Source organism: Ursus americanus, chromosome 8 (assembly GCF_024610735.1).
Source record: "Ursus americanus isolate L20-20 chromosome 8, mUrsAme1.1.p, whole genome shotgun sequence".
Classification (NCBI taxonomy): Eukaryota; Metazoa; Chordata; class Mammalia; order Carnivora; family Ursidae; genus Ursus; species Ursus americanus.
In genome coordinates, this window is record NC_142134.1 from 28,802,790 (window position 1) to 28,827,200 (window position 24,411).

A 24,411-nucleotide genomic window follows, 5' to 3' on the forward strand; every position below is an offset into this window, starting at 1 on the left:
TCCATATACCTATAGTTTAGACTTTAAAAATATTATGAGAGGAGCACCTAGCTGGCTCAGTCGGAGGGGCACGAGACTCTTGATCTCAGGGTTGTAGGTTTAAGCCCCACATTGGGTGTAGAGATTACTTAAAATAAATAAACTTTTAAAAATATATATTATTGTGAGAATTAAACTGACTAATCCATAAGATTAAACTATTATTACTACTATACAAGTGCCAAATAATTTGATAGCATGAAAGACAGCCTAAATCATTATTTCAGATTAAACCTTTCCAATATGCTTGCTCTGGAAGTGTCCTCATTCTACTAATTATCTAGCCAAGACCATTCTATAAGCACATTGTAGACCCCAGCAGGTCAGGGAGCAGCTTACCTTGTGGGCACAGGGACCTCAGTCAGGGCACCCAGCATGACTGCCTGCTGGAGCCGAACAAAGGCAATGAAAGGAGTATCCAAGAAGTCAACCTCCCCAACAAGCACGTTGGAAGCTTCTGCATCACGTGGTAGCTTCTTCATGAACTTATTCTTCAGCTGCATGGGAAGAGCCAAAAAAACACAACTCATTTCCAGAGAAGGGAACAAGGAGAGACACTCCATATATCACTCAAGGAAATTCCTTTATATGAGTCTACACACAACAGGCTCTAGCTAGCCATTTTTCTATTATGTTTAACCATTCTATTATAATAAACATTACTCTGTACTTTGGATTCAAAAATATTGAGAGTATAATCACATGGCTTACATATAAAAGAATGTTTACATATAAAACAATTCATTTATTTATTCACTCACTCAATAAACATATGTTGAGAGTCTACTATGAGCCAGGCATTGATCTAACCCCTAGGGACAGATCAACAAATTACATCTTCCTGGGGTCATATTTCACCAGAGGAGAAATAAAATATGATTTAAAGTAGTGATAAGTGCTAAGAAGGAAAAATAAAACAGGTTAGAGGATACCAATTTAGGCAGGGTGGTCAGAGAATGCCTCTGAAGAAGTATATTTTACACTGGAGTGAGAGGACAAGCCATGCAAAGATCTGGTCAAAGAACATTCTAAGCAAAGAGAACAGCAAGTGCAAAGGATCTGAGGCAGAAAAGGGCCTGGAAGAGAGGTATAGTAAGAAGGTGACCGTGGTGGGAGCTAAAGGAGCAAAGAAGAAAAAACTGCAGCAAATGAAGTTGCATAGGTAAGGGGGGGGCAGGTGGTAAGAGCCTTGAAAGCCACAGTAAGGAGTTTGGGATGTTTTAGGTGGGACTTGCTTACTAAACATCCAGGTGAAAAGGTGGAGTAGGAAGACATACATCTAGAAGATATTAAACAGAATTTAGGACCATGAGACAGAATGATACAACCTTGAGTGTGAGTGTAAATAGAGAAGAGAGATAAGACCTAACCCTGGACCACTTTATCTTTTAGAGGAATGGGAGGAGATCTCGGCAGAGAACACCCTCAAAGAACAGCCAGTGGGGTTGGAGGAAAACCAGGATACACCAACAATCAGGTGAAGAAAGGGCTCCATGAAGAGAGTATATCAGCTGAGTCACAGGCTGCTGAAAGTTCAAATAAGATGAGAACCAAGAATGGGCCAATGAATTCGTCAAGATGGAGGTGCTGGGTGAACCTGACAAGAGCAGTTACCAGGGTTCCCTGTGAAGAATGGAAAGTGAAGAAGTGAAGACAGGAAGTAGAGAGAATTATTTTGAGAAATGTTGTTACCAAGAAAAGGCAAGGAATAGGAAAGTAGGTAAAGGAAAACATAAAATAGAGAATCCAAATTGTGCTAACACTTTGGAATGCTAATGAGACAGATTACTGCTGTAGGAGATACAGGGGACAACCACAGGAGTAGTTCAAGCAACCTTGAACTATGGAAAACAGAACTGAGAAGTGAGCTGAGGAGGAGGGGGGGCAGTATGTGGAAATTTGAGGAGATGGGTAAAGGTATAAAGTGGTTTTCTTGGGTAGTAAAGGTTGCTTCTTATGGTCACTTGGAAAGCTTATCTTGTAGGTGTCCCTTTCCTGGCCTTCCCCAGCTCCCACTTAGAACAAGCCTGTCCAAGCCTGCCCAAGCACTCTTCAATGTGTGGGAAACACCTCCCACAGCTCAAGGAAAACATTTCAACAATCGTGGAAGGATGGAGATAAGAATTTTGCAGGGCCATATGAAAGGCACAGACTTCTGATATATACTAATCGTCAATATAAATGTCCCTCCCCTTAGGTCAAAAGTTACCAGTGAACTCAGTACTTTCTGCATGAATTACCGCTGAGATGGGAAATGGCAGACATGGACCAATTTTCCCCATTAATAACAAGGTTATGATAAAGAAAAAAAGTTATAGGGGTTATAGTAACAATTTCCATTTACAGAGTTTTCTTTCTTTCTTTCTTCCTTTTTTTCTTTTTCTTTTTTTTCTTTTTCTTTTTTTTTTTTTTTTTGTAAGCTCTGCACCCAATGTGGGGCTTGAACTCATGACCCTGAGATCAAGACTCACATGCTCTACCTACTGAGCCACCCAGGCACCCCCATCCACAGAGTTTTTAATTGGGGAAAATAAGTGACATGAGAAGTGATCCCTAAAACTCCATCACCCTCATTAGCATTTTTATAGAACTTTTTTCTTTAATTTGGTACTAAGAAGAAAGCTGTGAGACAAAAAACAAGGACATCAGGGCTAATAATTTAGTGGAAGCAAACAAACAAACAAACAAAAAAGCAAAGACAAGATATATAGATGTTGGAACATGACTACTTCTAAGCAGTAAGGGAATTTTCCAAAGTTTACACCATTAGTCCTCCAAGAAATGTTAATATTAAAAAAAAATCTATTTGATTCTATAAATAGTGAAAGAGCAGCCATGGGAAGGGTCTAAAAACATCAAATTGCCAAAACTGTTATTACACCTAAGGAAGTTGCAGTAATGAATTGTTTTCTAAAACAAACACAGAGTAGAGTATAGGGTATGGCTAAGTGGCACAGATGCCTAACAAAATGTCAATGCTAGAATAATCTTCCTCAGGTTCTTTCCAGAGAGTTCTCATTATCAACAGCTCTATAATAATCTGATATTATTTCCCCTTCTCTTCAGCACACTCTTTGCTCTATCTGGTTAGGCAAGTAATCTGATAACCCTATTCTATTTTATGTAGTTAAACTCCCACACTCATTATAAAAACTTCCTTTCCACATTTCTACCTTTTCTAAACATCCTTCTACCTCCTCTAAACATCTAACCATGAGCCATTTAACCATCTCAGCCCCACTTTCTTGGAAATTCTGGAAGCACTCATTTCTGAATCATACTTTGGCAAGTTTAAATCTTTTCCCCAAACTTCTTGAGGGTTAGAATAGTTTATCCCCCATTATACTGGACACCTACTTTGCACATAATGCATCCATAATAAATATTATGAATGGAAAGAATGAACTTCGTAGCACTAAAAATCAGACCAAAAACCATCAAATGCCCAAGGAAGTTAGCTTCCAAAGGCTCACTCTAGAACCTATGTCCAGATCTGTCACTAAACAACTACCTGACTCACAACACATGCAGAATAGCCCACAGTCGATTATATTCCTCTACAAAATGACTTGGGAGTACTATGTTACATTTACTGAGATTATCATACCCATGTTGGAAAATTAGAAGTCTATTTTTAAGACTAAAGGAAGTAAACTATATTCTATATGCTCCAAAGAGATGTAGTTCTAAAGATGTGTTCCTTTAGATCAGCAGATCTCAAACTGTGTTTGTGAAATGCTAGTGTTCTCAGAGAAACTAACGGCTTTTCTAAAATAAACACATATGGTATCTAAAGTACCTCAGAACTCAGCCCCTGAGTGGCTCTTTCCTATCTACACACACTCCCTGGGTGAGCTCATCAAATCTCATGCCTTTAAACACCTTCTACATGCTGATGACTGACACATTTATATCTTCAGCCAGGACCTCCTCCCTGAACTCCCGACCTGTAACATCTCCACTTGCATGTCTAATAGGCATTTCAAACTTCACTTATCCAAAAACTGAGTCCCCCCAGATAGTCTCCCCAAACTGGCTCTTCCTGTACTTTTCCTCATCTCGCTAATGGTAACCATTCTTTCATGGCCCAGGCCAAAACCTTGCTGCCATCTTAGACACTTACCTTCCTCTCACACCCCATGCCCATTCTATCAGCAAATCCTATTGGGTCACATTCAAAGTATATCCAGAAGCTGATCATTGCTCACCACCTTCACTGCCTCTACCCTCGTCCACTATCATCTGCTACGATCATCGCTCTCTCCTGGATAATGGCATTGGCATCCTGGCTAGATTATCTGCTTCTGCTCTTGCCCCAAGTCTATTCACCAAAGTAGCCAGAGCAGTCAAATCAGGAGTTAGATCCCGTCATTCCTCTTCTCAAAGTCCATTTCACTAAGAGGGAAGGCAATGCTGTCGGGACAAATCACAACCCCAGCCTCATCTGGCTCCTTATCAGCAACTTGACCCTATTTCCTACTGCTCTCTCCAAGTCTTCTCCATGCCCACCACTTCAGACTCCATGGCCTCGCTCAAACGTGTCAGGCACACTCTAACCTCAGGGCCTTTATACCTGCTGTTGCTTCTGAATGTAATGTCTGCATGGCTTCTTGCTCACTTCCTTTGAATCTTTATTTAAAAGTCACCTTTTCATCAATGAGTCTTTCCCTGGCCACATTAGTTAAAATATCAACCTCCTCCTCCCCACAGATTCATCTTACTCCTCTTTCCTGCTTTATTTTTTCTTTCTTTATACTTACCACAAACATGCCGTATTTTACCTATTGTCTTTATTATCTGCCTCCCCACTAGAATGTAAGTTCTATGAAGGTAGTAATATCCATCTATTTTGTTCAGTGTTGTATCTCTAATGCCTTGAAGAGTGCCTGAAGAGAAAGGTTGAATAAATATCTGTTGAGTGAATGAATGGTGTTATATTTCTGCTCTTCTGTTCAAACTCCTCTCTTCACAGTTCTGAACATAACCACTGACCAGGTCATCTAAATGGACAAAAGGCCTGGATAAGGTGAATCTTAGTAAACTCCTCCCCTGATAACAGTGATTGGTCCAAAGGATGGATGTGTGACTCAGGCAGGAACCATACCCTTTTGGGAAATTAATATTTTACCTGTATAAAAATCAACATTTTCCCTTTCACCTGTGGTTGTTCCCCTCCACGCTGAAAGGGCCTGTCATAGGACTGTCCACACTAGGAGAGAATGAGGTCAGCACCCAAAAGGAAACAGACAAAAGCAAGAGAGAAAAATGGATGAAAAGAGAGATTGCTGAGTCCCAAGTCCCAAGCCCTGAGGTCCTACGGCTTCTCCATTCTGTGAACTCATCAAGAATTCTTACTTGTTACATAAGTCAGAAAATTCCATGTTGAGTTTAAATTAATTTGAGATGATTTCTGTCTCCTGAAGAGTCCAGACCCTTTGCAAAAATGTATTTGTCAAATAAATCTGAGGAATACAAGTTAAATAAGATTAAATGTTTCTATACTACAGATATTCTCAGAGCCTTGAATATGTTTATATGCCTAGGAGTGCTTTATCCCACTAGGATATAAATAAGGCACATTATGATATGAAAACAGATTTTAAAATGCTATTTTGGACAAATTTTCTCACTCCCCATTTAAATCCACTCTCAACTCCATTTAATTCTCTTCAAACTTTATGGATGCCTCTAATGTTTAAGGCCCGGTGGTAGGCATTGAGGAGAGCAGACAGACCCTACTCTAAGAAAAAATTATAAACATTAAACAAAAAGGTAAAGAATAACCAGAAACTAAAAGAACAATAACAGATAATGAAAGCAAGAACAGAATCTAGGCTTTCGAATCAGGTTGAAAACCACCCAATGAACTCATCTGGATTGAATTCCAAAGATAAAGTTTGGCATTCCTTTCCTATAGATCACTAGTTGTTTCTCCAAGGGATACACAGCCTGGATTTTATGCAAGGTCAACTACAAGAACACACACGGTGAATACAAATTCCTTTAGCCAAACTTGATCTCAAAGAAATCGATTTCAAATGGCTGTCATGTGGAGCTACAACTGGAACACCACCAACTCTGTGAACCCAGATGTGTGCATCTCAGATTCTTTTTATACGAGTTTGTATTCATTCTTTCAGAGTAAGATCTTGCTATAAATACTCCAAGTATACGGCTTGCCCTCTGCCATACATGTTCATTTTTATAATTTCTTATATTTCCTTACTTTCTGAGTGGTGTTCTAAGACTCAGGGATCACAGTATTAGCATACCAAGAAACTAGAGATTATGATTGGACAAAGCAGAACAAGTGGACTGATTATGAAAGAGATAGGTTACTTGGGATGATAGCTCTGTGAGATGACAGCACAGTTACTCACACAAGCGATATGCATCATATATAGCTAATTGAAAAGTCCATCTTCTAAACTCTACTCAACTCCTAGATTCTCCCACCATCTTCTATGAAGGCAGTTTTTAGGTTTTCTATAGGGGACCCATTACTAAGTAACGGCTAACTGACTGGGATGACCATTTGATTAACACTGTGTCCTCCTAGCCTCCTTACTATCACCCTCAGACCAACGGCATCACCTGGTGAGTAGGTCCAGACTATCCTATTATTCCCAGTCACTTAGTCATTTATACCCTACCTCTTTCTGTCTGCCATTGTTAGCATATGTTAAAATAAGTGCATCTGTTATGAAGTGTTATTTTTAACCAGGAGTACTCACAGTTTCTCATTTGAATCTGATGTATTAGAATAGATCCTATGGGTTGTTCAATGTCCTTATTACAAGTGATGTTTTAAAAATCATATAAACTTGAGGATACTTTCTCATTATTTTTACAACGCTTACAACTACTGTGACCCCATTCTATACATTCTCTTTTCCTCTCAATGAGAATAAGTTTAATCTTCCAATCTGTACTTATTCTCAATTCACTCTGCTTAATGGTTCATGTCTACATGCTAACATCCACCTGCTTTCCTGGGCAAAGAGCTTATCCCTGGCTTTCTTATTGGTGTTCCTTCCTATCTTCTTTTTTTCTTCTTAGCTTATTTTTTCTTCTTTCTGCTGATTTCCAGCCTTCCATTCTCTAAAAATTGCTAGCTCTTATCCCATCCGAAACAAACTCATCTGCTAAGCTCACTATAGATCACTCTGGGGCCATGTCCTTCCACTGCAAAGAAATCTGTGTTAGTGGTAAAGTAGGGTCACTATACCTATCAGTTTCTTTATGACAGTCCCAGTTTACCCCATTTCCTGATATAATTACTAATATTACCTTCTTTCATTCTCAAAAGTGCCTTGTGCTAAAAGAAAAATTATATGGTCACCGTATATTTTAATCTCATGAGGTTGACTTTGAGCAGTGCCTAAGATATGGCATTGGAGAATAAATCCATGTTGTGGAACCTTTAGGATTCAAGGAACTCAGAAGTATGAGAGAACACCTAGGTCAAACAGCATCTTAGTAAATTATTTATGCTACTTGAGTATAAATTTATTCATTTATTATATGCAAACAGTATTAACTGTTAGGGCAGGAAGAAAGTGCTCTCTCACTTACCACAGTGAGATGATTCTGCCTCTGTCCGCTCCCTTTCTCTACACCTTGGGGGGGAAATGGCCAATTTGATGGCGTAGAGTTTGACAAGTTCATGGGTACTTTTTTCTAATGGGAAGGTTACAGTATCTTGAAGACAAGAAGCAAACTGACTGTTTTCTCTTACAGAAAGACAAGTGAATGGGTTTAAAACGAGAGAGTGAGAGAGAGAGAGGGAGAGAGAGAGAGACCCGACATTTTCATCCCTATGGCTGGTTAAGGTAAGGAGACTCAGAATCTGTTTCATAGGCTCAACTACATTTCTCTATCATAACACAAGTCCCTTAATCTATGAATCCCAGGATTTAGAGTCTGTGTGGGTGGTTGTAGGCCTGGAGCTGTGTATTTAGTGAACTAAAAATGTCCAACCTAAAAAAAATGTTTCTAAGAGACTTCACTTTCAGCTATGGTAAACTAGCTTGCATCACACCAACCCTTTCAGCAAGAAAAGCTGAAGAATTTCTGTAATCTGCTTTAAGGCATCAGAAAGTTACTGTGACATTAAAAACTTGAGGAACCAATATCCCTGGAGAAGGAAACTACATAAAGGTGAGGCTAAATTCAGCTCTGATTTTCTTCTAAAGGCATTTGATGATTCCTAAGTAGCTGCAGACCTTCTGAAATTGATCAGAGCCTTCAGTAGTTTCAAAATAATGGACAAGCATGCCAGGCATTTAGTTGGGACCTCTAAAGGACAAGACTCAAGGCTTAAGGGCAAACTAGTAATAGACTAATCCACATAGAGACTAAAACCCAATTTCCAATCAGCTCAAATTTCAGACTAAATATTAGGGTGACCTGCCCCTCACCTAAATGCCAGCCAAAAGCAAAGAAATAAACTCTAAAGAAAGAGAATACCATCCTGAGTATCTAATTATCTCTACTATGTACATATTGTATCTGACAGTCAATCATAATTACTAGTCATACTAGCAGATAAAATCAAATGACTGGGACCCAAGGGAAAGAAAAACCAGAAATTAGAAACAAAGGAGAGCTACATATTGTAATTATCAGACACACTTTGAAATAACAGTAATATTTTTTAAATATTGTTTACAAAATGGAGAATTTCAGCAGAATCATTTTTTTAAAAAAGATTTCTTGGAGATTAAAAGATCCATTATTGACTTATGAAAGTCAATATTACTCATAATATGAAAATATGGCATATCAAAATTTATAGCATATAGGTAAACATGTGCATTGGGTAAAATTCATGGCCTTAAATGCAAATATTACAAAAGAAGGAAAGCCAAAGTTTGATGATCTAAATATATATCTCAAGAAGTGAGAACAAAACAGAAAATTAAACACAAAGAAGGTATAAAGAAGAAAAATAATAAAAATAAGAAAATAAATCATGACAAGACAAATATACTATGCTGGTCATGTTCTATTTCATAATCTGAGTAACAATTATACATATGTGTTCACAATGTGAAAAACCATCAAGTAGATTTATGATTTATAAATGTATATATAAATCACACACTTATACTTTACTGTAATAAAATATTTATATTACAATGAATTTCTTAATAAATAAGCTATTATTTCATTGCAAATATGGCTTACATATAGTTCTCCCTTGGCAGAAAATCCTTAAAGGAAATCAAGGACAGTAAAAAACTAAAACCATATTCCACAGCCCTAACGCATAAAGGCTTTTGTAAAGATTAGAAGAGATAAGAGGTAAAATACCTAGCCAGATATAAAAAACAAAAATGTGGGGCTCACTCCTTCCCCATTCTTTTTGGTTTCTCCAACATGAAAAGTAAACGTCCCTACTGTCTTCACTCTTCCTATCTTGTATATCAGGGAGACGCCTCCCCCCCCCCCCCAGCCGGCCAACTGTGTTATGTCTGAGGCGATATATGCCTCCCTTTATTTTCCAATAGTATATAAACCATTAATAGCCCGCTACTCAACATGAATACAAAAACCTAATCAAGTATACTGTCTTCAAGTTAAAATTAGCTTCCAACAGTGTTGGCATGAAGAAGCAGACCATCAAAAGTAGCCTTGTGAAAATGAATTCCTGGCATAATTTTTGAAATATGTTTGACCTACCAAGAACTATGTATATTACTTGGAGTAGACCTAGAGTCTCAAACTCTGGGAATCCTGGAGTAATGCCTGGAAACCAGTGCAGTGCCTACAGCTGGCTTCTATGGTTAATTTGAAGACTGTCCCCATCTCCCATCTTCCTCTCCACTTTCCAGCAGCCCTCCCATCCCACATACAAAGAAGAAGAGAGCCAATCTGAAATAGTCACATTCTAAGTCAATTAGCCTATACCAGCTTCTCCCCCAGGTACAGGGAAAATAGTTATTCTTACCAAAAGCTCTATTCTGACCTTTCTTCATAGTCAGGGGTTCCCAGTGTAAAAGCAGGACTACTCTTGTGTTCCAAGTACTAGGAGCTTGTTTTGCTTCTATGCTCTTTAAAACTATCAAGATGAGGCAGAAGGCTCTGCCTAGTTCACCAGGGTTGTACGCTGGGGTTTGCAGTCAAAGCGTCAGCCAGTAATAAAAGGAATCCTGGCCTCCGTTTCTCTCTGTACCACTTCCCTTGATGATCTTCTAAAGAGAGTGTTGGACTGAGGACAAGGGTTTGGTGTTTCTGAACAGCCTGGACAAACACCATCTCTTAAATGTATCCCAGCACTCCATTCCTAAGTCTCGTTTCTTTCTTATAAGTTGTGTGGTTGCCCAACTAGGAAATGGCAGAGAAGGAAAATGATAAGAGTCACTATTTCATAAGCTTGAACAGGTATTGCTTTTTATTTCAAGACCACATAAGAAAAAAGCATCTTAAAACTTTTCCGTTACATGAAGATACCTTTTTCTCATCCCTTACGCTAATTTATGGGACTTTTTTGTCATAGAACTACTGGAATAATTTCTACACACATTTTTTGTTTTGTTTTTAATGGAAGCTCTGATTACCCTTTAGGTTAACTTCAAGCTATGATTTAGAAGAATATTTCCAAAGGCTAAATTTGAAAACCATTGCCCCAATGTCTAAGAGGCCTTAAAAAAGGGGGGGGGGGAGCTTTGCTTATGATCACCTACAGAATCCAAAATCTTGGCAATCACTTATAATGTTATTAGTACTGAACATTTATGACATGATCTGGATTTCCAGAGTGCATGAAATATGAAAGAGTACAAACAAAGTCATTAACTAAGACAAGATGCCAAAAGACTCTGTGGCTACATGTTTTTACTTTTTGAACACTCTTCTCCTTTCATTTATTCCATTTTTTAAAATACAAAATGAAAACAGTCCCCTGAGGGTGAAAATTTGATTTTCTAATTTTTCCTTCCAAATATAGACATCTTACCACCATTAATGCAAATGATTCTGCAAAGCAGCACACTCACAAATGGCTATTAAACTAAATATAACATTAAGTACAATCCATTAGCTCTGATTTCCTAAATAGGATGAAATTTCAAGTACTGACCTAGTTTAAAATCAACTTGTCAAAATCTCTAGTCACATTTTCTTATGTCTTACATCATTAAAAAATCATACTGTCAATAGGCTTATAGCTATTTACAGTCTTTAAAACACTCTCACAATTACTACCTTACTTGAATTCTTATAGCAAGCTTATGAGAAATATATTATTAAAACCTTTTCCAGGTGAAAGAAACTGAAGTTCAAGAAGGCGAAGGGACTTCATGAAACGCATACAGCTAAATGGCCAAGCCAGGACATGCATTCTAACTTTTAATGCTCTGTTCACTTCCCTACACTGTGAAACCCTTAAATTTCTGATGAATACATTTTGCTACCTGAAATTTAGAAGACAGTGCTCTGAAATCGCTAAACCTCTTATACAGGGGCACAGTTGGTTAAGCGTCTGCTTTCAGCTCAGGTCATGATCCCAGGGTCCTGGGATTGAGTCCCGCAATCGGGCTCCCTGTTCAGCGGGGAGTCTGCTTCTCCCTCTGCCTGTAGCCCCCCCTGCTTGTGCGCTCGTGCGTGCGCTCTCTCTCTCTCTGTCAAATAAATAAATACTTTTAAAAATAAATAAAATAAAATAAAATAAAATAAAATAAAATAAAATAAAATACAATACAATAAAATAAAATAATAAAATAAACCTCTTATACAGAAAACCAATGTCAAGCCCCTACAATAGCTTAGGCTCTATACAATCTTTAAAAGTCTTAATTGAGCACAATTTAAAGCATTTAACAGGTTTTAAATACATAAAATGGGTCAGAGAGAGAGAAAGAAGGTTAAAAAAAAAACAAATATGGAGAACAGCAGCTTAAAAATTATTTAAAGTAAATCAAGAATCTGTAAACTCCATGTGCTAGTTGGGCTAGGGAATGTTTTTAGAAGTTATTTTTCCTCTTTTATTGTTGTGTCATGAATTAACTGTACATATAAGCAGGTCACCTGCTCCATGCATTAAGGAAGGAGACTTGATATACTCATTAATCTACTTGGTGGGAAATGCCCTTTGCCTGGATCTGCCCTCCCTGCCCTGCCGTTTAGATGCTAAATACAACCTATGCCTCCAAAAAAGTACCCTTTTAAGGGCTCTGGGCACCTGGGTGGCTCAGTCAATTCAGTATCCAGGACTCCTGGTTTCGGCTCAGGTCTGTGATCTCATGGGTTGTGCGATCAAGCCCTGTATCAGGCTCTGCCTTCAGTGGGGAATCTGCTTGAGGGATTCTCTCCCTTCCCCCCCCCCCATGCTCTCTCTCTAATAAATGAATAAATCTTTTTAAAAAATAAAAATAAAAAATAAATTAAGAGGGTTCTAAAGTACCCTATAATAAGGAACCATGTATTATTCTACTTTGTTCCCCTAGTGCCTTATAAGGGCATAGCCTTGCAGTAAGTGTTCACTAAATGTCTGTTAAAGGCACAGAATCTATGTGGTCACATCTGCGTTGAGTGTCCTTATATTCCACATAAATACAGGTGAGGACACTGAAGGTCCAGGAAAGGTGCTCCATTTGGTGGTAACAAACTTGAAAAAGTCTCTGGAGAAGCAAAGAGCCTTTACTGGTTCTAAAACTTATGAGCACAGGTCAATGAAAAATAACTTTTATATTTGGGTTACTTGGTAGCTACCATTCATTGTTTTTTGTTTGTTTGTTTGTTTTGTTTTGTTGTTAAGTCCCTGCTAAAGTGCCATAACGTCCTACCCTTCTCTGGGACTTAGGAAAGTTTTGAAAGGGAGTCCTGCTTTTGGAGAAGAGTTGAACACTGAATTCCTTCCTAATTTAGAACTTTAAATCTCTATTTGATAAAACTGCACCATCACCACGATGGCCTTCAATAATGATTTTTAAATTATTAAGAGTAATACTAATGATTACTAACATTTTTAAATCAATAGTCCCTGGCCAGACATCAGACAGGAACTTTGCATGAGTTATTTTATTAAATTCTCACCACGTTCTATCAGCAAGTTACTCTTGTCACTATTTATCCATGAGGAAATGAAACTTGGAGATAATACAACCTAAGATCATGAAACTAGAAAAGGCAGAGCAAGGATTCAAACCAAAGTCTGTCTTCTCCAGAGTCCAAGCTTTACCATGCTGAGCTCAGCGATCATTTCTCCAGCTGTTTGAAAACCAGGTAGGGAGAAGGAATAAGCTTTGGGGTCAGAGCTATAAGCAAACCTTAGTCCTCCCTCCTCCCAGTTGTGGAACAATGGGCAGATGACTTCATTTCTCTAAGCTGAGTTTCCTCATCTATAAAATGGGGACAATAAATGACCACATCATAGAATTAAGAGTAGATGAATGACATATGAAAGTGTTTAAGCACAGTGCTAAGCTAGTAACAAATCCCTCAAAAATGTGTTAAATGGAGGAATATTATGAGACTCTGAACCAAGAGACCATCAATGGGGATGGAATGTTGAAAAGAGATTTGAGAAACAGTAAAAGGCAGAACATACAGGATTTGTGGAATGCCTAGATAGAGGGAGTGAGGGGGAAGCAAGAGTCTAGAATGACACACAACATCAGAACTATGTTTTTTCAAATGTCCAATGCTCCCTAACATCAAAAACAAATATTTCACCAATACTGATGAATAACCGAGTCACCACTAAAAATTTGGGTGAGCACTAAAAATAACCTGCACCCTAAAGTTTCATTTTATTTTAAACTTAGCAACAGAACGGTAACAATAATTACTATTATGTTAGAGCTTTAATATCATCCTAGAATATATGGGGAAGAGGTAACTGGCACAATAAAATTTTTGTCTCCCAAAGTAATAAAGTAAAAGACAGATTGGCTCCATATTTGATTTAGATACAGTTTTCTGAATTTTAGGAAGAAATCTCTTCTCCAGTTTGTATCACAGACTTAAGTACATATATCCATGCAGTATAGTACTTTTGTAGGCACGTTAATTCTACCAAGTTTATAGATGCATGGCTTTTTAACTAGAGAAATTTGCAGAGATATGTAAGGCTAAAAAATCGGATAAATGGAAGGTTGACAAGAACGTGGGTGGATGAGTACAGCTATATAGTAAAACAAACATAATTCCTCACAATAACAGGGCCATTTTATTTGCATTCCCTTAAAATGACACACTTGTCCTTGAATGACCATGTTTTCAGCAGGAAGGAAAAAAAAACCTTAAATGCTTTACTTCTGACTCTCACCCTACCTATTAATATCTGAAAAGCAGTATCTGTGTACAGTCTTCTCTCTCCTACCCCAAAAAGAAAGATCCTAAACATAGGGTTTCTTTTGTTCTTTCTGCCCCACAATCTCCAGCTGCCACTGGGAGAGGGGCTGCAGAGGGAACAATCAAATAAAGACAAAACAAAAATTAGCATCACAGGGTTAATGACTTCAAGAGAAAATTATAGTTTAAGGGGAAATGTTTCATGTGCATTCTCCTCTGCACACAGCCCAGACAAGGTAGCTAATAAAAAACACACACTGCTCTTTGAAAAACAAAAAATGCAAGGGATGAGAGGTGGGAGGGTGGGATCATCAGAGGTAATGAAGGCAACTAAGAGTGGAAAGTTAATGGCTCAACAAACACCGCTGCAGAGTGCTTTTCTTGGGAGGAAGCTGAGGAAATGCTGCCCACCACCCCCACCATGTGCTCCACCCCAGAGCAGTCCACTAGCCAGACAGGGCTCTGCTCTTCACGCCCCGGGGACCTCAGGACTGGTGCCTCGGGCTTCAACCTTCTACTTCTCTGTCCTCAGCCTCACCTCTGCAGTTCCTTTCACTCCAAACAAGAAGGAAGAGCCAGGATTCTTGTCAAAGCACAGAGCAGTGGTTCTAAACCTGGGGTCCCTGGTGGGAATCCAGGGGGTCCATGGGCTCTTTGAAATTATAGGCAAGTTTTTGTGCCTACACATTTATTGTGCATTTCTCTGGTGAAAGCATCCATGATTTCATCATAAACTAAATGGGCTGTTGACGTGGAAAATGCATTAGACAGTCTTTAAACTGAAAAAGTACATAATGAAGGCAAAACCGCTATTCTCTGAGGGTTAGGCCTTTGTGTACGGAGTTCATACTGAAAGCTTTTTGCGGTCCAAAGAATGGGACATTTGTACTAGGAAAAGAGATACTCAGAACGCCACAATGGGAAAAAGGAAGAGCATCCCTCTATGCTAGATTCTTGTCACTGACAAGAACATGTTCCCTAGACGATTCTTGCAGAATCTGGGAACTAAAAGGGACCCAGAAGGGGCCAGTTCTGGCTCTCCTGGGACCCAGAGAAGCTAAATATTCATTCAAGGTCACACTCCTAGAACGGCAGCAGGGGCACAGTAGATGTCCTCTCCTGAGCCCTCTACCTCTCGTCCCCCACACCACCAGGACAGAAAATAATTACAAGAATCACCCACTAAAATACCGTTTTTGAAAAGCCAGTGAGTGAATGTTGTTAAATATAGAAGTACTTTCCACTTAGCACATCAAATGTGGTGACAAAAATCAGCCTGCAAAACTAACAAGCAGACATAACTCTGAAGACCTGTCTGGGTGGGTGCTTTAATATCTGACTACTTAGAGTCTAGTAAGAAATTGTCAATAAAACATCCATCTGCCGAGAGACAATAGAAGTAAAGCACACCATCTATTGACTTCCAAATGACTGCTAGCAGTTCTTTGAGAATTCAATACTGTCAGCTGGGAAACATTTAAACCAGGTCCTTCCAGGGCTGAGATGTACAAGGGACCATATGGCCCAGGCAGAACACTTCAAACAGGCAGCTGTATAGCTATAATTAAATCTGTAGTAGTCATGCTATTATTTATTTAGCAGATTTTTTTTAATGTACCCTCCACTGAGGTCTCTGGGAACATGCACCAAATTAAAACAATAGAAAATATGGAAGCAGTAGATAAAGAGAATCAAGGGGAGAATAAAATCCTGACACAAGAGCAGACAACAGCCATACGGAAGTTTCCTTGAGACGTTCTTCACTTGCACCTGGTGGGCTCTGACTGAGCACCAGCGGATTATGACCACGTTACTGACATGAATATTGAGACTGCAGGTTCACTCGCTCCCTTGTTCCCTCGTTCCAGGGCTATGTTCTACCTCTTTTTTGAATTTTCAATTTTTGAATCCCCATTTCATTTGACATTCATCAAATCTTAAAATCTTAAAAGAACTCAAAGACTATCTGATCCCATTTCTTGCCTGATGACTATAGTCCTAACATACAGTCATTTGCTTCTTGTTGAACATTACAGTAAAAGCATGAAGTTCAAGAATTACTTCAAATGTCATGGCTGGCCACTCCCCAGCCCCTGGCAGAATTTATACTCCCTTCTCTCCACTAAGATATCTACCACCCTACATTATTTATAGATTTATCTCATAGTCTGTAATTAGAACCCCTAAAAGGCAGAGACTGTGTCCTATTCATTTTTGTAGCCCTGAACCCTAATACAGTGTTTTGTGCAAAGGAGGACTTAATAAAAGCTTCATAAATTAGTGATAAAGCTTTATTTCCTATCTAATTCATCTTTATATTAAAATAAAAACTGCCTCCATGAAACATGCACTTGCTATTATATTTTATATCCATGGCAACAGATAGTAAATCTTTTCTCTTTCACTATAAAGCAAACTTCATGATGTTTCTACCCTTCAAACCTCCCCTCCAAGAGTTCTGGAAAAGTTACTTCAATTATTCCCATTAGGTTAGCACCCAGGCATCTCACCTTCCTAGTTACCATAACCACATCCCCTCAACTGTTTTTGAGTAATGGGCACCTTTGAAAAATGTAATTTTGATTAAATTTCTATCCAATAAACTTTCTATCCAAATAAAGCAGGATTTTTCATGTTCTTATTCACTTCATGTTTTGAACTTACATAATTTACCTTTACTCTTATTAAATTCCTTGTGGTTTTGGCCCGTCAAGACCGTTCTCCATCTTGATTTTAGGATTTAAAATGTAGATAGCTAACCTTGTCAATCTCATGCCCTCTGAGAATCTGATAAGCGTGCATTATGTCTTAATCCAAATTGCTAATAAATCTGTTCAGTGGGGCAGTACAAGCTACCAAGTGTCAAGGCATTCCATATTTACATTGGTTATTAATGCACATACTTTGAGTATAGTTTTTCTCCAGCTAAAATCCCTATGATGGTCACACAGCCCTCAGCTCATCAAAGTGCTTACAACGTCATCACAAACTCTATGGATATTTACCACGTTGAGTGGCCCGCTCAGAAAAGAAATATGGTCAAAACTTTATTCGAGTTCTTCTATTCCGCATACACAGCAATGATTTAGATCAGACGCTAGCAAACTTTTTCTTTGAAAGGTCAAATAGTAAATACGTTAGTCTTTGCAGGTGGCATACAGTGTCTGTCACATATTCTATTTTTAAAACAACACTTTAGGGGCGCCTGGGTGGCACAGCGGTTAAGCGTCTGCCTTCGGCTCAGGGCGTGATCCCGGCGTTCTGAGATCGAGCCCCACATCAGGCTCTTCCGCTATGAGCCTGCTTCTTCCTCTCCCACTCCCCCTGCTTGTGTTCCCTCTCTCGCTGGCTGTCTCTATCTCTGTCGAATAAATAAATAAAATCTTTAAAAACAAACAAACAAACAAAAAAAAGGTTTAAAACAACACTTTAAAACTGTAACTGTTCTTAGCTTAACCATGTTTGGGCCACTGGCAGTCTATGACCTACAAGCCATAGTTTGCCAGACATCATCTCTTCAATTCTGAAGCAAATAGCCTATTGGTGAAGACAAGCATTTGACCAAAAATTAAAATAGGCAATTAGTCAATGACAGTTGTAGTAGGTGTCATGATGGAAAAGCATAATGTGCAACAAGACCCCGTAAGCACAGTCTCTAACCTAGACTGGAGAATCACCAGAAACTTCCCTGAAGAGGTGATATTTACAGAGGAATGCGTGAATACCAGTTGTCTGGGCAGGAAGAGCATTTCAGTCAGAGGAGACAGTACATGCAAAGGCCCAAGGCAGGGGCAGATTGGCCCCTGAATGGACCTAAAAGAACATCTGTGTGGTTGGAGTACAGTCAGTGAAGGAGAGAACCTTGAAAAATGACTTTGGAGAGAGAAGTTAGGCAGGACAGTGCAGGGCTGTAAAGGCCATGCTAAGGATCCTGGGTTCATCAAAAAGGCAATGGGCAGCCACCAAACAGCTTTAAGCCATGAGTGACGCTCTTGGCACTCTCCTTCAGTGCAAAGCCTGTCTTGTATTTTCTAGATACCTTCATAGTGCTTCATCAGTTTTCTACATTCTCGGATTTAAAAACCACACTGGTCTGTGTGAATGCAAAGTAAGTCAACATACTGCTATTGGCTGGCTAGGAGCTTGTTACTTTCAGGAAAAAGAGGGAAAAGAGAAAATGCCACCACTACAAAATTTCACTTGTACGCTCCTCTGAGAACTATTTAATATAGAATCGTTCCACATTAAGAACTATTCTAAGAGAAATTAAAAACTACCCCAGTGTTCTCTTTTGCTACTTTCTCTTGAATCGCTACAAAAGTTAAAAGTATATTGCTTCACTCATTGTACTCACTCCACTTTCCCATGATGACTTTGTTTCATAGTTTATCCTACTGTACTATTCACGGGGACAGAAGAAGGCAGTGGGCAAGCACCTCATCTCTCTACCTGGTGTACTTTCCATACATTATCTTGTTTTATTCTCAAAGGAACCTGAAAGGTAAGGTTTTTACCCCTTCTTTTAAGGCTCAGAGGCATTAAGGAGCTGCAGAGAATCACTCAGCTAGTAAGCAAGAAAGCTAGCATTTGAACCAACATCCCTGGGACTATAAAACCCAGACTTTGCTGCTACTTCAAGCAACACACATTTCTTATTATCCAGAAAATTCTGGGGTGGCAGAGGGGGGGACTATTCTAAGTCTTCTAACCCTTTGATTTCAATCCTTTTCTCTACAACCTTCTGTACTGAGGTTTTACAAACGGGATTTCGATCAAGAAGGCACAGCTAAAATGAGACAGTCCAGCCCACGGCCCACGGTTTAAACCACAAAGGCACAGACTGGGGGAATATATAAGTGCAGGAGCAAACAGTCCCAACTATAACTTTAGAAAGGAGAGAACCTTCTTTTTAAAAGCCTTTCATTTTCATGTATTCTGCTTTTTATTTTAATGAAGCCTGAATGTTGTCCTACCTCAATACATCTTTTAAAAATGAAAACCCATAGGAATTTTTAGAAGTATAACAAGAAACCAAAATGTGACATGAATCCGGGGTTCTCGTCACACTCTCCTGCATTAGCAGGGCTTCATGGGATTCCCACAAAGACGTAGGGGCCCAGAACAGCTTGCTGTCACCCCAAGAAAATTCCTTCATGACACATTTGTACAGAGGTTTTCATGATCCCCTGAGGACAACAGTTACTCCATGAAAAGCCTGCACTTAGAAAAAGAGTTTCACAACTATTTTAAGTACTAGTAGCAGTTGTTATTTTTCTAAACAAGATCTCCTTTCTCGGGTGCAGTGTCTGGGGATGCCTTCTTAGATATCATAATTCAACAAGGCAATAAATTATGCACCTAGTTTTTCTTCATACAAAACTGTAATATAGATGCCACTTACTGAAGTTTCTGGATTCCCCTTGTTTATTTCTCAGGATTACAAATAAGCTGATACTGAAATGGGCTTAAACAATGAGTAATGCAATCAAAAACACCAGGAGAAAAGATCAACATTTCACTCTGACCAAAAGGTTTTTCTGAAACAAGCCATCCTAACACATGGGTTTCAACTTGATTTGTTCTTTCTTTTTTTCAATAATATATTTGGATCTTTACCATAATGCTGTCCTGGCAATATAAACTATAGAAGAATATATAAGTAAAACAGGGTTACAATAATGTATAAAACTGTAAATTCAATAATAAAACCCACTCAATGATAAATTTTTTCCAAATTTGATATGGCTTACCCCTAATTTCTCACTAATTTCATACAAAGTGAGGTAGCTCGTATCTAGAAGTAGAATGTTGAATAGTCCATAATTTAAATATGCTATGCTTGGGAAAACGTAGCAATACCATGTCGTCTTGCAACAGACATCTTTCTGTGCTGACAGTTGGCTTTTCCAATATGTCCTTGTGCCACACTACACTTTGTTTCAAATAAAGGGCAAAAAAAAAAAAAATCTGGTGTTTTCTTTAAATTATGTCAATCAGCCAGTTAACTATGTTCCATTGAGCTTTCATTATGAGAAAAAATGTGTAAATGGATTGTAACAAATGAAAGAGCAAACTATATTTGAAATGTTAGCATTTGCATGATTGTCCTAGCCAAAAAAAAAGAATTTTAAATGTATGAGACGGGCAAGAACGTGCATTTCAAGCAACTGGCTAACCTAATGAAACACTCTATCAGCGATCATAAGAAATACTAATTTTTCAAGTCACCAAAAAGAAAAGATAATAACAATACTCTGAGAAATCACCTTTCTCTGAGAAACTCTCATAGTCATTTTCTCAGCCTTTAAAAAGAAAAAGTTCTCAAGAAAGGGTAAGTGGAAGCTGATTCACCCTTGATTAATCATCATCATTCCCAAAAGCAACAATCTCACAAGACTGCTGCCTGTCCTGCCCACCCCCCAGACCCTCTGCCTCCCTTCCCCACACCCCATAAGGAAGATGAGACATACATACATATAAAAAACAACAACAAACAAGTGCATCCGTGTGAAACGACGAGTAGTAAGTACCAAGTGGTGTCAGAATTCCGAGATGGCAGTAATTAACATGAGCCAGAATGTTCAAGGATGCATGTATGGAAACATTAGCACTTGACTTAGGTCTTGAAAGTAAAGGTAGGACTTGGAAAAGCAGAGTAGAAAAGGGACATTTGGGTCCAATGGAAATGTGCATGCAGTAACAATATTCACAGAAGGACAATCAGGCACATTTCAGTAGTGTGCAGGCAGAGCAGTGGAGTGCAAAAGTTGGGTATGAAACCCCAAAGAGCCAAATTAGCAATGTAAATCTGAAAGGTGAGGAATGAAATCTGAAATGAAATTGACTTCCATCCCACCAATCCTACTGCAAAACCAACCAAAAATAAAAACCAGTAGCACATTTAAATAATGAACATGACTGTGATAATGAAAATTTGTATAATATTTTAAAGCGTTTTATGCATGTTCCTTTCCACACAACAACCTTATGGAAGAGGCAGTTCAGATTGAATCATAACACCTGTATGATGAAACAGGAAACTGAGATTCACAGCACTTAAGGTTTAACATGCTTATTTAAGTCTGCAAAGCTACTCCTGAGATCAGCTTCATAATTAAAAAAAAAAATCAGTAATTGCTTCTCTTTTAACAGAAAAAAAAAATATGGAAGTTATAATGATGTAGTATCTCTCACACTTAATAGTCAAGGGGTGAACATACGTATAGTGAGAATGTATACTGAACAACCTGAAAGTCAAGGAGCCATGGAGTGTTTGAGCAAAGCACAATAAGGATCTGTAAATGAAGGGAGCATCCACCATGGTCCACAGACAAATCAGCTAGCTAACTAATCTACTTTTGCTAATTCCACAGGTTAACCTGAATGATTAAAAAAAAAAATTGTAATCTTGTTGTATTTCGTTAAATTGGGGGGGGGGGATTTGGGCCATTATTTCAAAGAATTTTTAAATCACACTATTTTCCATTTAATGGATAAACCAAATCGTTCACTTGTATGGCTAACTTGCAGATAGCTACATTCTACTTTATTTCCCCCACCTCCCCTTTTTCTACAAAGAAGAGTATTTTATTTGGCTAAAACTCTTATTTTCTGTTACTGATGTTCTCTACAATGGAAAGATGCTTCTAAAGTCCCTCGTTCCTCTGTGATTGATGGTTCTGGCCCACACAGTTATCTTGTCTTTCACTGGACTGCTGCACTTTACTGTCAGCACCAACAGTTTCTTTGGTCTCTCCAGCTAGTTAGAAACTCACAATCTAAGATCATATATTTTACTTTTTATTCTATCAGTCTTCTCTCATTGACCCCCTCCCCCCCACCGCGGGCACACAACAAACTACTGGATGAGTCTTTTAATCACTGTGGCAGCAGAAACGTCTGGTCACCATAAGACCCTTAAGAATTTTTTTACATTGTTGGTTTAGTTAGTAATTCTGGTGATTAGCCTATTCAGTGTGATGTGTGCCTCAAGGACAGACTGAAGGGCAATGACTATCAATTTGACACCTGTGCCTGAGGACCTGAAAAAGACCCTAACCCAAATAGCCAGCATCCCTGTACTCGTTAAGAGGATAGGCGGCAGGGCCAGAATGCAGCTCTACCACTCAGATGCTATTTAACTTAGGGGAAATTACTTAGTCTCTTTGTGTCTCAAGTTTGCCAATACATAAAATGGGGTTGATTGTACCAACCCCAATGAATTAGTGTAAGTAAGTGTTTAACTATATTCACTGTTGTTAATTATTAATTATTCTTCATAGAGGAAGGCAGCTAATTTCGAAGTTCAAAGTTATTACAATGGCTCCCTATACAATGACTCAGTTACTTTCTCACCTTTTGTTATGTGGATGCATAGAACACTGATTAGGCAATAATGCCAGTGTGCTATGATTAACTACTGTCTTTCAGATTGTAGGAAAAAATTACTGCTGCTCCTTTAACATGGAGGCAGAGGGGAGAGAAAGGATGGTTGTTTTCAGCTCGGTTCCAGGGAGTGACACCAGACCATTGGTGGTAACACATGGAGAAATCAGGAAGCTCTGCTGGTGATTGATAAGGTCATGAGATTCTGTGGAGGCAAATCAATCAACTAGCCACTGGATCAGCCAGACAAGTGAGCTGGAAACAGTGGGGAGCCCTTCTCTTTCTGAAGAAAAGCAAGAAAAACTTCCTCCCGTGGAATGGCCTCTTTGTAAATCTACTCTGCAGCCATTCCCCATTGAGAGGAAATAAAGAAACAGCAAAATCTGCAAATACTCCCCAACATGTAAAGAATGGTTCAATGAGCTCTTCATCAGTTAACCCAGATGACAACACTCCTTCAAAGTTCCTAATAAAGCACTTCCACATAAGGTATGAACTTTTCATTTCAGTAACTTTATAGTCTGGATGTAAGTTCACTTAAAATTCTCATGGGGGTGGGGAGTTGGGGAGAGGAAGGAGATGTGGAGCCAAGCTGCAAATGTGTTGAACAACACTTCAAAGAGAATACTTGTCCAACTCTTCTTGCAATTTTCCTTTTTGTTCCAAATGCTGACCAAATGCTGACCACCAAGAAGGGCTCTTGAGATGAAGCCATTCTTGGTTGCCAAGGAAATTCCCACAAAGCCTGAAGGATTTCTTTGAGAGCTGGGGACAGCAACACCTTTTAGCACAAGCAATAAGAAACATACAGGTGGCTGAGTCTACTGCCACTGTACTTTTCACCTCTTTACCTCAGAAGACAGGAAGATTAGGCAGCTCAGAGATCTAATCAGACTGGGAGAATAAACCCAGTTTTAGCCTCAAGATTTTAAGCTTCTGAAAAAAGCCCCCAAAATGATCTGGGAGGCAGATGCTAGTGACTGAGATTCTTTTCACTTTAGCAACTTGAGTTGCTAAGCTTTTACTGGAGTGAATCATAAAGGAGAAACTCAAATCTGATTGGCATACAGTATCTCAGCAGTGGAGGAGGATTTATTAAAGTGTTTAAAAAATCTAGGACACAAATTGGTATAATCTTTTGGGAAGGTAATTGGCAATACACAGTGAGCCAGCAATTCCACTTACAAAAATTTCTCCTCCAGAAATACTCCCTAAAGAATGCAAAAAAAAAAAAAAAAATTACAATAAGGATTTTTCTTAAAAGCTTGATTGATAATTGCAAAGAAAAACATAATAGAACATCATTTAAATAAAACAGGATTCTTGTGGATTACAGCCTTTAAAAAGAATAAGGTAGATGTCTGTGGCGTTGTTAGGTTTTAAGAAATCCAGCTGCAGAACAATATGATCTTATTTGTATTTTATATAAATAAGTACATAGTTTTTATGCATAGAAAAAATCTAGAGGATTCTCCATCAAACTGCTAATAGTGGCTATTTTGAGGGTGAGAACGTGGGAACTTTCAATTTTTATTTTATTCATATTTGCTTTGTTTGAATTTTTATAGCAATTTTCTATGCTTTTTAAATCAGAAAAAAACTAAAGTTTAAAAAATACACAGGTAATAACATGTTACTATATAGCAGGTTAAGAATGACTCAATGTATATATTTACAACTATTAGAAAG

At 38.5% G+C, this 24,411-nt stretch overlaps 1 protein-coding gene across 7 annotated transcripts in view; it reads right to left on the reverse strand.

Moving 5' to 3' along the window:
* Positions 1-24,411, reverse strand: part of SLC4A4 (solute carrier family 4 member 4) — a 349,367-nt gene that overhangs the window by 120,493 nt on the left and 204,463 nt on the right. For all 7 annotated transcript variants that reach the window (XM_045789287.2, XM_087864096.1, XM_087864093.1 and 4 more), the window contains one exon: positions 379-536. In XM_045789287.2, coding sequence (XP_045645243.2) covers positions 379-536 — 158 coding nt within the window. The remainder of the gene's footprint in view (positions 1-378; positions 537-24,411) is intronic.